We start from the raw sequence: 16,908 nt of genomic DNA on the forward strand, positions 1-16,908 counted from the left end.
CATAGGCAGTATATCTAACACTCAAAAACACAAGTATTTATTATAGAATTTATCATAACCTTTTAGTGTTTCGTGTATTGCTAATAAATACTGTAGCAATATATAAACCATATCAACATTCTTGGGATAACCAATTGAACAGGAGGATCTCTGGAGAGCAAAAGCACGAAAAGAAGAGGAAACATGAGGCACAAAATGTGAGTCTGCATCATCTGACGGAGCCAGAGCAGATCATTCGCACGTGAGCAGCCGTGTTTTGAGTGCATGCGACTGCGGAAAAAAAATTGCGGTCGAGTTGTCCACGAACAGAGAATTACATGAATGCGCTCTTGTAAAACTTCGCTTACGACTGTTGTCAGTGAAATAACGCCATATGCACATACGTCCATCTCGCGAATGTACTGTCTTCTATATCTATTTTGCCGCTCTTCCGCTGCACGTCAGGGCTTGACCTTACTGTGAACCGGGCTGAGCCAATAGCCTCGGACCTCGAGCTCAGAGGCTGAAATCATTCCGCGTTCAAAGTAAAAAAGTTCCAAAAGCCAGAGGGATTTTAATGACAACACGCGCATATATTCACTAACCACGAACAGAAAATAGAACTTACTTGCGGTATTTTTTATTTGGTAATGTCTTGCGGGCGAAAAGTTTGTTGTAACGCACGCGTTACTGAACATATACCGAGTAAAATATTACTGAAATGTATAAGTAATGCCTTACACTACTGCGTTACAGAAAAATGTAATACATTACTGTAATACATTACTTTTGTAACGCATTACTCCCAACACTGGTTATATATATATATATATATATATATATTTATATATATATATATATATATATATATATATATATATATATATATATATACCGATATTAGTTGAGAGGAGTCATTCATTCATTCATTTTCTTTTAGGCTTTGTACCTTTATTAAAAAAGGGTCGCCACAGCGGAATGAACTGCCAACTTTTCACACAGCGGATGCCCTTTCAGCCGCAACCCATCTCTGGGAAAAATCCATACACACTCATACACTATGGACAATTTAGCCTAGCCAATTCACCTGTACCGCGTGTCTTTGGACTGTGGGGGAAATCGGAGCACCCGGAGGAAACCCACACAAACGCAGGGAGAACATGCAAACTCCACACAGAAACGCCAACTGACCCTTTATAGCATTTATATAGTAGACTGAGGGGTGTAGAAATGGTGGTGGTGGTGGTGTGTGGGGGGTGACAGGGGCCCTCCATCCCAACCACATCAGTAAGAACTTTCAATCTAATGTTAACAAGAAACTAATTGTTTAGAAATCTGGACTTATTGTTAAGAAAATAATACAAATTAATTTGAGAATTGAGCCAAGCAATTAATAAAAAAACTGTAAAAGCTCTTCGAGTGAAATATTTAAAGAAAGCATCAGTGTCCTATTTAAATATGTGGATGATCCTTTTATCAGTAATAAAGTGCATTCTTTATGCATTAACATATATTTACAATTTATTATAATTTCAGCAAAGTTTTAAACATTCAACACATGGCAAAAAAGATGTAATTTTATTTTATTTATTATTTTTTCTAATACTGTATTATCCACACAGTTAACTTTAGACAGAACAGACAGAATGATGATCTTTAATCAGATACAGATACAGCTGATCAGTCACTCAAACTGTTTTCTTGAGAGCCCTAAAAAGTCCAGAGCATTTCCAGCAAGCAGTTTATCCTAAACAAATGAGAGAAAAGTATTAGATTTTACACGTATGTGATTTTTTCAATTAACATTTATTCACTTTGTGCACATATTAACAATTCTGCTGCCTTATTAGAAGTTTAACATATTGACAATTTGACTAGACAGACGGATGGATGGACAGACAGACAGACAGACAGACAGACAGATAGATAGATAGACAGACAGACAGACAGACAGACAGACAGATAGACAGATAGACAGATAGATAGATAGATAGATAGATAGATAGATAGATAGATAGATAGATAGATAGATAGATAGATAGATAGATAGATAGATAGATATCTTGCCTTTAGTAAGCTATCAAACTCATCCATGGATTGGATCAATGTACCCGGCTCCAGTTCTCCCAGTGGAAATGGATAATCTGTTCCTAACATCACTTTGTCCTGCAAAAAGAATACAAAAGTCCTGTGCATGAAAAACTAGTTTTACTATTACTTCAGTTAGACTTTACATTGGCAAATTGCTTGGATAAGTCACTAGTTAACCAGCAAGGTGCCTCTTCTGTTACAGAGAAATGTAGTATTATGGTTGATGCAAGAATGAAAATAGTATACCTGTCCAATGACATCAACGAGTAACTTCAGTGAAAGTGGGTCATGCACTAGCGAATCAGTGTAGAAGGATCCTAAATATTTGCGTGGGTTGATCTTGTTGTCAGTAGCACAAAGATCAGGTCGCACTTTAAATCCATGCTCAATTCGGCCAACAGTGTATGGAAAAGCACCGCCTGGAACACAAAATATGAGCTAGCATATGCCTTAATACTAGTAAGTGCAAAAAAAGCCTTCAAATTAAAGCTTATTGCTAGCCCTGTTTTGCTGTCCACAAAATATCATCCATCATAAGAGAAATATTTTTACCTCCGTGAGCAAAGCAGACCTTAAGTTTAGGAAATCTTTCAAAAACACCTCCAAAAAGCATGGAACAAATTGCCATTGTAGTTTCTGCTGGCATACCTGTTCGAAAGAAAAACAAAACAATGAAAGCCCAGTGATGTTTTTAAAAGGGTGTGTAGAAACATCAAACCAAAATAAAATGCAATCACACATACAGACACATATACACACACACACACACATTACATGTTAAAACGCTAATGTAAACTCACCAACTAACCAAGGCAGCCAGTATTTTGCCATTCTACCATCTGTCTGCATGTCCCACGGATGCACAAATAGCGAGCAGTTGAGCTCCTCCGCGGCCTGTTGTAAGGTGCAAAATATTGCTGACAATAAACTACAATTTTCTGAATGTTCTACAAAAGGAAATGGCACTTACAGCATAGACAGGATACAGCTCTGGGGCATTGAGGTCCCATGTGTTTATATGAGAGCCAATTTGCACTCCAGGAAAGCCCAGCTGATTCACACAGCGTCTCATCTCTTGTACTGCCAGATCAGGGGCCTGCATGGGCAAAGTACCCAACCCAACGAAACGTTTTGGATATTGCTTCACTGTAGCAGCCAGATCATCGTTGAGAATCCCACACAGGTCCAGTGTGTCATTAGGTTTGGCCTTTGGAAATGGAGAAGAACAAATAAAATAATACATCTTTTTAAAATTTATTTATAAGAGCTACAGCCCTTTGTAAATTTGTTCTGTCTGCTCTTAAAAAAGCTTGTTGTTCTGCTTGATACTGCAAGCTGATATTTGTTATCATATTTCCATACTGTTTTGTCTTTTATTCTATTGATTATTATCTTGGCATTATGTAGCACAAAACAAGTGATTCATTCATTCATTTTCTTTTAGGATTAGTCCCATTATTAATCTGGGATCGCCACAGCGGAATGAACCGCCAACCAATCCAGCACATGTTTTACGCAGCAGACGACCTCCCAGCTGCAACCCATCACTGGTAAACATCCATACACACTCATTTACAAACATATACTACAGACAATTTAGCCTACCTAATTCACCTATATCGCATGTTTTTGGACTTGTGGTGGAAACCGGAGCACCCGGAGGAAACCCACGCCAACATAGGGAGAACATGCAAACTCCACACAGAAACGCCAACTGACCCAGTTGAGGTTTGTACCAGCGACCTTCTTGCCGTGAAGCGAACGTGCTACCCACCGTGCCACCGTGCAGCCGAAAACAAATTATATGAAAAAAAAAACGTTTCACAGTGATTCTTACCCAGTAGCTAAACATCACAGGTACAGTGGAAAGGGCCTGTACTGTCACACCTGAAAACAATAAAAATGATTTACTCACTCACAATTCACTATTCAACAACTTACTCACTCACTATGCAAAAAAAAAGCAATATCCAAAGCCATGGGTTTTGCTAGACCTATTTTAGAGGGGCTGTATTTAAAAATGAACTACCAATATAAAACACATCACAGTGCATCTTTATTTATTTATTTATTTTTATTTTTTAATTAATTTATTTATTTTTACCTCATAAGGAGCTGAGCCCCCCTAAAATGAAAATCCTAAAATCGCCCCAGTCCAAAGTGTTTCGTTGGGTTGGGTATGCCCATGCAGGCCCCTGATCTGGCAGTACAAGAGATGAGACGCTGTGTGAATTGGCTGTACTGTAATATTACTGTAATATTAAATAATGAAGTTGAACTGGTTTAAAGATATTGTAGAAATAGTGAAAGTGTAAAAAATAAACTTTAAAGGTTTGTTTAAGGATAAAACTATATTATTTTTTTTTACACATATATTATATGAAATTATTCTGTCTACAATTTCTAGAAAATCAAATCAAGCCTAAGTTGTTTTCCAATTTTGAATTGATATTACAACAATTTAGGATCCTGTGTGATTTTGTTTAGGTGCAATAGCAATTTCACATCTACAAAGACAAATATGAAGCCTTGACTCTCAAATAATTTTTGCTATCAAATGATATAATATAGGGTGACCTACAATTCAATTCAATTCAATTAGATTCAAATCACTCACTCACTATGCTTCGGTTTAGTCCCTGATTTATGAGGGGTCGCCACAGTGGAATAAACCGCCAACTATTCTGGCATATGTTCTTTCAATTCAATTGAAATTCTTTAAATTTTCAATTCAATTCAATTTAATTTTTCCTAAACTCACTCACTCACTGTCCTTCGGCTTCCACTTTATCAGGGGGTCACCCCCTGTGGAATGAATTGCCAGTATCTCAATTGTTTTACACAGAGGATACCCTTCAAGCCACAACCCAGCACTGACAGTTACATTCAATTCAGTTCAACTTAAGTTTATTTGTATATCATTTTATATATTTTTTAATTTTTTTCAATAATTATCATTTCGAAGCAGCTTTGCAAAAGGTGCACATTATTATACAATATGTGACTGGACAAAAGCAATAAAAAGTGTACAAAAATAGTCCTGTTAGCAGGACACCAACAATCTGTAGATTCTTTTTTACTTTAGATACTGTATGGATTTACCATGTTTTTCCATATCCCGAATTCGAGCCTCTGGATCCCAGCAGTTTTCTTGGATCACTCTGAATAATTTCCCATCCTTCATCATTTTAGCTTCTCCCTGGTACACAAACCCATGGTGAGAAACGGTGTTTGAGTAAATGTAATTACTATCTATACTTCTATACATACATACATATATATATATATGGCCACATTCTCTTATGACTTAGCATCAAAGATAACAACTTTTAATCTCTATTTGACTACATTTTTCAACGATGTTCCTGTATGTACTCTGTACTACATTACATCTATGAGTAATCCAGTTATACATTACATTTTTCATGCCACCTGACTTTTTATTTCTGCTACAAAAGAAGAATTGCTACAATCTATGGAGTATTATCTTGTGTGTTTGGTTCTACTCACCCAAACCTGTGACTTAGGCTATTTTGTGAGTGAATTAGCAGGTTGTGTTATATTTGAGAAGAGGACATTTCTTCAGCCAGTAATAAATCAGAATTAAACCAAAATATCCAGCGCAAGTAGACTTACTTTTTAGGTTTTAATTTTAATTAATGACAAATATTAGAGTGGAAGTTGAAGATTTAAACTGGGGACATAAATTGTGGTGGAGTTTACTCTGTAATTTTACTTAAGTAAGGCTTTTAGGTACACTTTACACTGTAATCATGCACTGGTAAAACTACTGTATTTGCCACATTACAGTTAGCACTTTCAGACACTTGGTGGCAGTAAAGAGCAAAGTCAACTATTCAGTACTTTTTTGGAAGTTTTTGGCATAAAATTTGAATCAGTGTTCATATTCTGTTCAGTGTATATTTATATTCAGTTAAAACAATACAATATTATGTTCAGAGTGGTAAATCATGATATACTATACTTCCTTATTAATTTAATCAAACTTTGCTATACAACTCTAGTTCTGAAAAAGTTGTTACATTTAGCAAAATTCTCTGAAATAAAGACTCTGTTGTTTGTTAATTCTCTTCAAAAAAGTTAATTTAAGTATGTTACAATTACCATTATTGGATTCATTTGTTCTTTATTGCATTTGTTTCTTCTACGGTAAATCGTGTTTATGAGGCACAGGCTGATTTATTAGTCTGTGTGTGTGTGTGTGTGTGTGTGTGTGTGTGTGTGTGTGTGTGTGTGTGTGTGTGTGTGTGTGTGTGTGTGTGTGTGAGAGAGAGAGTATTTGTACTCAAGGTGATCTAGTGTTGGTCTGATATTTTACTGACGCTAAACCCCATGTGGAGCTCAGCTGCTCAGAGAGGAGTCAAGGGAAGGCCTGCTGTCCTCTTTTTCCACCAGCAGCAAACCCTCCTGATTATCATGCAGGTATTCTTAAAAATGAGGGCTTTATAGGAAGTCTTTCTCATTCAATTAGATAAAAAAAGCAGCTCTGGAAAGGAATTCAGGCAAACAAAAAAAGTGCTGCTCAACAAAACGTTATTAATGAGAAGCTCTCCCTATGTTTGTTTAGTCTTTCTATTTGAAAATAATAATTCCTATTGTAGAAAAGCAAAAAAAATAAAATAAATAAAAATAAATCAGCTAAGCAACAGTGTAGGCTAGAAACCACCAGAGACAGGCAGCTGAAACACAGTACAGAGGAATCCAATTAATCTAAAGGCCTGCAGGTACACAGAGAAGCTGGCAGACGCTTTAACATCATCCTGCTCAGAGTGGGGGATCAGATCTGTCTCTGCTGCCCACTCATTCCTCACAGGGGTCGTAATGTACTCTCACACTTTCAGGAAGAGCTAGCATGAGATCATGCCAGCTGGATCTATAGCCAGGCATGCAGAACCTTTTCCGTCCAGCTGGTGTTCCTCCACCGTCATCGGGCTGAGCTACAGATCAAGCTGGTTTTCTCCATCAGCAATGATCAGGTGTGTAAGGCAATACATAACAATAGTAATAATAATGATAATAATAATAATAACTTTTACGTTCATTGCAGATATCTGCATTTTTTAACTTACTTTGCAGTGATGGTGAAGTTGAACAAATCCGCCATATCCATATCTCTGTGAATCATGAACCAAAGTGTCAATATTTCACAGTAAAAACTTGACAGAATACACTGTCTGCCATGACAAAAAGTCTATGTTTGGATTTAAGTAAATACTTAAGAGTATATCATTGGATTTTTATCACAATGATTAATATGTCTTTATCTTGTCTATAGCAACAGTTCTTTTAACTTTGCAGTGTGAAGTGTGTATATTATATCAAGAACAATCAAGTCAGAAGACACATCCCATAGCCATATTCTAGGATGAAAATGCCAGGATTCATTGGGCTCAGACTGTAAGGCTTCAGTTTCACACACGAATTGACCACCAATTGACCTGAACCCCACTGAATATTTTTGGGATGTACTGGACTTTACAAAGTGGTTCACCAGGGTCAAATACTGTAGTGATATATGGGAACATTTAGCTTTGCTTGTGTGCATTTCAACAAAATTTGACAAGGGTTTCAACAACATGTTGTACATTGAATTTTGGCTGAGATCTTTCATTAATTAAAGGAATAAAGACCTGATCTGTGCTTTCTAAATTCAAAGCAGTGACTTTTTTAAAGACAGGCCATCTGCTTTTATGTTAATTAAATGATTAAAATAGGTTAACCGTGTTTCAGTTTTATTTTTTAGGTTTCTACTTGATGACTGAAGTATTTAGTACAATGTTAATTGAAACAATTTGTAAAAATAATTTGATTCTACTTAAATATTTTTTTGTTTTAGTGTGAAGTCAAATAAGTTAGTTAAACAACATAATGTAACTGATTTACAAAAAATAAAAATAAAAAGCTCATGGCAAATGATTATTAGGATTTCCTTTGCTCACTGAGATAAACAAGCAGTAAAGGTCAGGGTTAGTGTTCAAACACTTTCATTAATGTTTAACAGAAGCATTCCTTTTATAATGTGAGGCAGTCTCATTTAACACTTTTAGCACTGACAACATATTTGATATCAATTATAACATCCGATTATAAAGATAAAGACAAATGTATTTTCTTTATATTTTACCAAACACATTTTCTGTATACAGTTCACCATACAAATGTACGTTTCAACATCTATCAGAGGAAGTTTAAAGGCATCAAGGTAACTGCCAAGTGAAACAATGAAAGATAAATGAATCAATAAATAAATATATGTATGTTATGAGCCTGGAAGTCTTGGTTACCATTAATGACCCATAAAAAAGCCTAAATGTTCCACCTTAAGCAACCTACCTGTTTCAGGTCTGGCCATTCCTTTGGTAAAATATGATTATGAATATCAATCTTCATTCTTCTGTTATTAAGTGCTCAAATCTCAGCACTGAAGCTTGACAACTGAACATTCACCCTTGCGCTGTTGTGAATGTTCAGCGGTGTGTGAAACGGAAAACAAACATTCCCACCCCTGATCCCTGGCATTTTAAAACAGTCCAATGAAAAACCCAGAGAAGATAGAGACCAACCAGAATTAACTTATGACCCGTCAGCATGAATTTCTACCTGTATTCATTGTTTAAATACACTTCATGAATTAACACATTTATCCAGTATAGGCTACTGCAGACAGTAGCCTAAAAACACCCCAAAACACAAAAAGGTATTTATAATAAAATAAGGTTTATAAAATTGCTTGAGAAAGGTGAGTTCTGCCTGCTGTGCTGTCTGTAAGAACTATTTTCAATGAATTCAGACGTGCCCTGAAAGTTCACCTCCTGCACATCACTGCCCTCTATAGGTGACTGGAAGCAGTGCATCAGAGACTGGCATTCATTTCACATCAAAACTTATCAACAACATAACAATGTTTTGATTATTTACAAAAATATTAATTCATTAATGAAAGTAAAACGTCGACAAAACGAACAGCTTTTTAAACACCACTTTAGCATCTATATCCATATTTTACTCAAATGTGTTAGACAACATTTTTAGAGTCATGTTGTAATTAAGTACGTGCAAATTTTATTACTACCTACCAGCGATGAAGTAAGTTCAATTTTAAGTTTAAGTTACTTTTTTGTATTATTTTTATTTTTTACATTTAAAACTAATTTCAAATTGAAACTGATCTAAATAGACGACACAATATTATTATTATTTTTAAACAATTAAGTTAATTGTGTCTTATTTAAAATCGGTTTCTCCAAGTAAAGAGGAAGCCCTGGGCTGGATCATTAATCAAGTAGATTGTAGTGACGGTTGATCAACCAAGAAAACTTAAACAATTAACGTGCGGCCACATTTGCGTTGATCTGAAATTTGAACTCTGAAAGTTCCTTTAAACCTAACCTTCATATAACTGAACCACTCGACAAATCACACTACTATTTTGCGATTGTGCGCGAACAAAAAGCTCGGAATCCAAAACGCGACGTTTTTACGACATTTTAATAAGTAACTAGCTACAAGACCCGGAACTAAGTGGAGTGGAAAGGGTGAAAACACAACGTTTAAATTTGACAGTCATTGTTTATGTATTTAAAATGAGCGCTTGTCCAATATTTCTTAGCACTAACATCACATTAGACTTGAATAAACACAGTTGGAAGGAACACAATCATAACATTTTGTCATTCAGTCGTTATCTCACTGAAGATTGGACAGGGCTGTCTCTGGCAGGCAGGTGAGTCTGTCAAACACTTGACAAGACTCTAATCTGTGTCCATCTGAAGGAGGAACCATAGGCTTTATCGCCTCAAGCTTCTATCAGATTGTGTCAAGATATGTTGAAACTGGAAAGCATGACAGGATCTTAACCCAACTATCCCCATGTCGAATGGGTGGCTGCAGTTCTTGCGCTCGGATTGGAGTTGTTCTCGGTGGGAGGGTGCGGTGGGGGTCCGTTGCTGATGCTGGGCAGATTGCGTTTATCTCCGCATCTCTGCTCCGCTACCCTTAATGCTGCCACTGGATGGCTGCGCGACGCAGTTCGACGTGAGATTATTTATTGAGGACTTCATCTGATTTAGAAAGCAAGAAAACAAATAAAGCCAACAATGACAGACAGTACGACTTCAGATCCGTGTTCTGTTCCCAATCCTACTATTGTGGACCCTTCGGCTGTGCGAAACGGACAATGCGCTGCTGCCCAGGATCCAAACCTACCCAAAAGAGGGAGCCAGGGCGATCCTTTTAATGTGGACCAGGACCAGGAGATGAAAATCACAGATAGCGTTGAGGGCCAAGGTAAACGTTTATTTAATAGGTATACAACAGACCAATGTCTACTTTTCTAGAGTTGTTTTAGGATGCATTTAAACGAGGGATGTTCTTCAAAGTGTTTTGTTCTGGGATGTGATGTAAATAAGAGGGGCTCGCGAAGGTTGCGGTCCATTGGCGCACGCAGGCGCTCTTGAAGCTATTAATAATTCAGGTGTGCATAAAAACACTCACAGTTTAAGTTAAGAAACACACCAGCCTACACATCCTTTCTGGTTAAGCACGTTTAGGAGTATGATATATTTAACAACGTTATTACACTGTTTGTAAATATAGTTTCAGTGGAGCAGCTTCATTTGTTTCATTCAGTTTCGTCACGTCTCGCTGTCGCAACGTGTCTGTCTAATGAAAAGCGGCTGTCAAAGTTTTATGTTGGAAAGATTGCAAAGTTTTGTGAATGTTCTCTTGTATTGCATATAAACATCAGGGTCCATTATGGGCTTAAACTTTGATACTGTTTGGCTGTCAGCAGTGATGTAGCTTGTCAGCTGTGCAACGTCATGTTTCATGTTATATATATATATATATATATATATATATATATATATATATATATATATATATATATATATATATATATATATATATATATATATATATATAATTTAAATTAAATAAAAGATCATTTTTATTTGTATGTGATTTTATTACAGTTAAATTGACTGCATGTTGAGCATAGTCATGAAAATGACAACACTTTCAGGAGTTTTAAATACTAATTATGTTCAAAGGTTTTCCTAATGGAGTTTATTAACTGTAATTTTTGTGTAATTTTGTCTCAGTCCTTTTAAGGATTTGTTATTTTTTTACAATCTCATTCATGTTTTTACGACTGGAAAGTTTGTATTTGCTCATGGTCAAAATATACAGCTCAAATGTGCAGCTTACTCACACCTCAAGTGGAGCTGTTCAGAGGTGCATCTCATCTCATATCAGCACTTCCACTCTTAGAAGCAGCATTAGTCTCTGCACCTGCAGGATCTGAGTGTTGCTGTATGCTGGAGCTCCCCTCTGTGCAGTCAGTTTGAGCCACTGAATAATTCATAAGACCCTTCAATTCTCCACTAGTGAAATTGTAGGGGCATTAGAATGTGACTAAGAAGCCTTATAAAAAGTCAAATTAATGAAAAATCAGAAACTGGAATTTGTGTTCAAAGTCAACTGTAGTCTGCTCTAAAGTAGTCACTTTTATTAGCCCTTGGATATGTGTGGTATAATCCATTTCAGATGATCCTGACCCTAACTGACAAACACATCATGTGGTTGGCCATGTTATGTGCTGCTCAAACAAGTTTTGTGATAGTTCTTGCGTGGTTCACTGGGCCATTAACACCAAGGGCGACAACAACAGTATAGTTTTAAAAATTGTTGTAAAGTAAAAGAATATCGGCGTCCACAATATAAGTAATTTAGTTCACAGTAGAACAATATTGTCACAATCACATTAAGAACTTATGTCCAGTTGATCAGTGATATTAAAAACATTGACAACCAGTTAAAATATTTTTGCTTTAAAGAGGAAGAGATAGAGATAAACTCATTTATGTAATGTGTGTGTATTACTGTGTGCTTCTCTACTGTCTACCACAGTGACCCTCTGTCTGTGTATGTGTTTATATGTTAAACAATGTGGTTTGAAATGTTCTTATTTCTTACATATACATACACATTTATTTATGTTTAAATTATTATGATTTTTTTGTTTCTATTCTTTTATTTTTATATTTCATTGTAATTTTATATTTGTCCACCTATTTCAAGCTCTGGCAATATTGTATATTTTACAGTCATGCCAATAAAGCAATTTTGAATTGAATTGAGAGAGAGAGAGAAAGAGAGAGAGAGAGAGAGAGAGAGAGAGAGAGAGAGAGAGAGAGAGAGAGAGAGAGAGAGAGAGAGAGAGAATTATTGTTAGTTATTTTTATTGTTCATAGTTGATGTAAACTAAACTGTACACTGAAAGCTAAATATATGTTTAAAAGGTTTCTTATTTATCTATTAAATTTGAATATGCAGCAACTTTTGTCAGAAATTATGTATATATTTATAAAGATAAGCATATCTGGTTTCTCTAAGTTACATAATGCTTATTCCATTATGGCTTTTCCTACAAGTTGAGTTGGTAAACCAAATTCGTTCAGAGCTTTGTGCTGAAAAAACTCTGGCATCTTAAATGGTCTGAGTAATCAGCTGCTTGACAACAGTATATGTGTGTATCTCTGTGGTCGAATTGGTACTACAGAAAGATTGTCACATTTTCAATATGTCATCATCTGCTTTGTTCCAATGTAACATAGACCATTCATGTTTTTAAGCTTGAGACTCCTCATGTGTAGTCGTGCATTAGAAGAACAAAATTTAGGATCAATGCTCATAAAGAACAGTCCTGTGGTAAATAATGTCATTTACAGTAATAACAATTACTTCACTGGTCTTCATCAAACGCTTACACAGATACATAAACACTGGAGCATTTGAAAGCCAGCGGACCACTCATAAATCTAGCACACTTGACCCCTGTCACAGTGATTGTATTACCCATATTTGGCTCAGTTAACAGTAAATTTAGCATTAGTCAGAACTTGACTAAATAAATACACTTGTTGAGGCCATGAGCAGATGTACAAAACCACATCGTCTAAAGTAAGCTGTGCAACTGGAAACATCAGCCAACAGTGTGCTATTGAGCCACTGAAAAGTGTTCGGGGCATTTTTCATTCCAAATGCCATCAGACTATAATTAAGAAAAGTGTCAGGGGTGACTAATGCCAGTCTCCTTAGCATGTTCGGTTCGTGGCCCTGCCATTATTCTTTTAACAGTTTTAGTTTTAAACTTAAATGGCAGAACCTACACAATTTGCAATCATCCACCCTTGTCAGTTTTCAGGACAGTATTTGGCAGGGTAAAATAACATCAATATCATGCTCGATAACTGACATCAGGAATGTCGCTGAACAACAATGTAAATCTATACACCAACTCAATGATATCAGCTTTCACAGTTGGAAATGAGTGGCTGACTGGACAAACTTCTGAGGATCTCTGAATGTTTCAGCTTGCTATAAACTGTTCATTGGTTTAAATGTGAACAACCTGATAGCAGATTTTAGGAATGAATGTACCTATACACTATTCTTTGCTTTTCCGACATATGGCATTCTCTCAATATGGTGTTTAATTATGTTCACACATGACAAACTCAAGATATTCAGTGGAGATCAATTCAATTCATGTATATTTATAAGGCACTTTTACAATGAAGATTGTGTCAAAGTAGCTTAACATAGAAGTTCTAGTAAATTGAAACAGTGTCAGTCCAGTTTTCAGAGTTGAAGTTAAAATTTCACTGCTGAAAGTCCAAACACTGAAGAGCAAATCCACTGATGCGCAGCTCCACAAGTCCCCAACCAAGCAAGCTAGTGGTGACAAAGACGAGGAACAAAACTTCTCACCAACTGATGAAAGTGAAGGAAAAAAATCTTGAGAGAAACCATGCTCAGTTGGATATGACCATTTCTCCTCTGGCCAAACTTCCTATGCAGAGCTGCAGTCTAGGTGCCGGGTGCTGGAGAACGCTGGACGTCCATCGTGGAGAAGCTGCAGGTGTGAGTAGGTCACTGGCGGGTGTTCAGGCTGGCCCATGGGATCAATGCGAAGAGTCGTCTGTGACTGGGGTCTTTCAGGAATGCTCTCCGCTCCTCCATGACCGCCACAGCATCTGTTCAGGATACGGCCTGGTCCAGAATTATGGATACCTTGGCATCATTTCTTTACAGGTCTTGGATCGCACCAATGGCACTGCATAATTTCTAGAGGCCTCGGGATGAGTATCGCCAGGTGGAAATCGAGATGACAGCTTCTTTTGGCTTACATAAGGGCCACTATATAGAGCTTCCAACTACCCACCAGTCGTTGGTATCAATATTTTGTCTGGGTATTTCTCACACTCAGTATGAAGTGCACAAAATTGTGAAAATTGCTCAGAAACAGTGGTGCTTTTCAGGAATAGCATTTTTAAGTAAAAAATAAAGAATCGACTGTGGACAAAACAAGTTCAGCAGGGTTGCACGCAAGTTATTCTTACTAAAAAGCAAAAAGTAGCCATGGATTTCCTTCCTCTCAGTCTCTCCTGAGCTCAAAACAATACACACTTAATATAGACCAAGGCCTGGTGAAACCTCTCCAATGCACCCTGATGTTCAGCATGATAAGTGCAGATTGAAAAACTTGGGCTTCCCTACCACTCGGCAAATGTAACAAGTCTGAGAAAAATAGGAAACGTCTTACTTAAAACTAGTTTTTTTTTTTTTTGCAAAATCTGGTGATGTGTTTTACCACACCTAAACGACCAGCCAGACCATTATGTTTAACACTTAAAAACATGCCTTGATAGACTGCTGGAACTAATTTGGCTGACTGTATTCCAGTCATCAGGATAATTGGAAGACACCATTTTTCTCATCAGAATCTCATTTTTGAGAAAGTATGCCTGAGGCTCACTCATTTTCTCCTGTCTAGCCAAGCCAATTCAAACTCTGGGGCAAGTGTAGAGTCTAACCTTTGAGCAGCAATTAATTTATTGGGACACAAAGACAAGTCATCATGATCTTGACAAGCATCCTCTTCAGCATGTATAGGAATCGGATCTGCTTTTGCGCAATAACCAGTGTCAGCAGTGAAAGTTACTGAAACAACTTCATGTGACATGTTTGAATCACTCCACACACATCTACACACACACTACATCTAGCTAAGTCAATTCATAAAATGAATGTTACTTCAGGAATTGAAAAGATTGACAAACTCCCACTACCATGTCACCTGTCACCAATTTAGATTGAAGTTATATTCTGTTTAACGGAACATACATAACTCTCATTGCAAAACCTTAAATACTCTCTCTAAAGTGAAAGACTTGAATCTGTATGTGAGCCATAATGCGAAAGGGTTTACTCAAATACAGTTCCACTATGCAGGAAAGCTATATAACATAATTACCAGGGCTTTTACAATGTTAACAAACTCTGTCACCATTCAATATGGTAGGCTTGTTACTGGATGATTTAAGAGGTGACAAAATAGTTGGATCACCAGGAACTTTCCGAATAATCACTAAAGTCAAAATAACAAAGTGGTCCACACAGTGACTACAAAATTAATAGGAAATAGCAAAAACCCACTTGGGATGGCAGCAGTTACAAATGAAAAATAGTCCAGGCAATCACATCAATGATGGTACAGCCAAACACATCTTTCCTCTCACACTAAAAAGCTGAAAGGATTGTACTGTCATAACACAAATGAGGGCTAACCATAGACTGTAAAAGGGGCTAACACAAAGGCACGGTCTAAAAGTGTTGTTGCTAGATCAGATATGGTTGTGGCAGGAGGTTAACGGAAATGATTTATATTATTTATTAAATTTGCCATTAATTGTATTTTAATAACATCTACCCCCACCCCAACCATAAACCCAACTGTCACAGTACTGTAAAAACAGTAGTACCGAGTATTATTTATTGTTATCTATTAAATTACCCAATAAATTGTATTTTTTAACGTCCACCCCAACCCTAAACCCAACTGTCACAGTACTGTAAAAATATTAATTATTGTTATCCAGTGTCATAAAAATAGCTGCTGTATTGATGTGCATATCGCACTTCCTGGCTGCCGTGTATCCTATCTAGACTTTACCATCTAATAGGGGAATTTATTGGAACCCAACTAATTCATTAATTTTCTTTTAGGCTTAGTCCCTTTATTAATCAGGGGTTGCCACAGAGGAATGAACCGATAACTTATCCAACATATGTTTTACGCAGCGGATGCCCTTCCAGGCGCAACCCAACACTGGGAAACACCCAAACACTCTTGCATTCAAACACATACACTACAGCCAATTTAGCTTATTAAATTCATCTATACTGCATGTTTTTGGACTGTGGGGGAAACTGGAGCACCTGGAGGAAACCCAAGTGAACACGGGGAAAACATGTAAACAAAGTCGAGCGCAACTTGGACTTTCACTTCGTTTAAGCACAGCTATAGGTAATCTACTCAATTAAACACAGGTAAATCACTAGAAGTCAGGCAAAATAATAACAAAAAAATATGTAAATACAGTTGAAGTCAGAATTATTAGTCCCCCTTTGAATTAAAAAAAAAAAATTATTTCCCAAATTATGTTTAACAGAGCAAGGAAATTTTGTATGTCGGATGATATTTTTTATTCTGGAGAAAGTCTTATTTGTTTTATTTCGGCTAGAATAATAGCAGTTTTTAATTTTTTAAGAACCATTTTAAGGTCAAAATTATTAGCTCCTTTAAGCTGTATATTTTTTGATAGTCTACAGAACAAACCATCCTTATACAATAACTTGCCTAATTACCCTATCCTGCCTAGTTAACCTAATTATTCTAGTTAAGCCTTTAAATGTCACTTATGCTGTGTGTGTGTCCATATGTAACTCACGCTCCCAATCCTGGCTGATGAG

General features: G+C 36.6%; 2 protein-coding genes across 2 annotated transcripts in view; one reads left to right on the forward strand and one right to left on the reverse strand.

Annotated features, from left to right (window-relative positions):
* Positions 1–1,538: 1,538 nt before the first annotated feature.
* acmsd (aminocarboxymuconate semialdehyde decarboxylase) lies at positions 1,539–8,594 on the reverse strand. The gene is made up of 10 exons (XM_056464900.1): positions 8,425–8,594; positions 7,161–7,205; positions 5,173–5,269; positions 3,908–3,957; positions 3,041–3,277; positions 2,871–2,964; positions 2,623–2,718; positions 2,317–2,489; positions 2,047–2,145; positions 1,539–1,726 (listed from the first exon to the last, which is right to left on the reverse strand). The coding sequence occupies exons 1-10, from the start codon at positions 8,479–8,481 to the stop codon at positions 1,664–1,666; spliced, it is 1,011 nt and encodes a 336-aa protein (XP_056320875.1). The 5' UTR covers positions 8,482–8,594; the 3' UTR covers positions 1,539–1,663.
* Positions 8,595–10,030: 1,436 nt separating this feature from the next.
* The window catches only part of tmem163a (transmembrane protein 163a), a 67,141-nt gene continuing 60,263 nt past the window's right edge, over positions 10,031–16,908 (forward strand). Inside the window, exon 1 of the mRNA XM_056465257.1 lies at positions 10,031–10,377. Within this exon, the coding sequence (XP_056321232.1) occupies positions 10,188–10,377 (190 nt within the window). The 5' untranslated portion in view covers positions 10,031–10,187. The remainder of the gene's footprint in view (positions 10,378–16,908) is intronic.

This window comes from Danio aesculapii, chromosome 9 (assembly GCF_903798145.1).
Source record: "Danio aesculapii chromosome 9, fDanAes4.1, whole genome shotgun sequence".
Taxonomy (NCBI): domain Eukaryota; kingdom Metazoa; phylum Chordata; class Actinopteri; order Cypriniformes; family Danionidae; genus Danio; species Danio aesculapii.

Bases quoted from the DNA above. Each gene is read 5' to 3' on its own strand.
- acmsd (XM_056464900.1), bottom strand. From the start codon at position 8,481: ATGAAGATTGATATTCATAATCATATTTTACCAAAGGAATGGCCAGAC. The intron at 7,206-8,424 runs GTAGGTTGCTTA...CATGATTCACAG, and splicing joins AATGGCCAGACCTGAAACAG to AGATATGGATATGGCGGATT. The intron at 5,270-7,160 runs GTAAGTTAAAAA...TTTGTGTACCAG, and splicing joins AACTTCACCATCACTGCAAA to GGAGAAGCTAAAATGATGAA.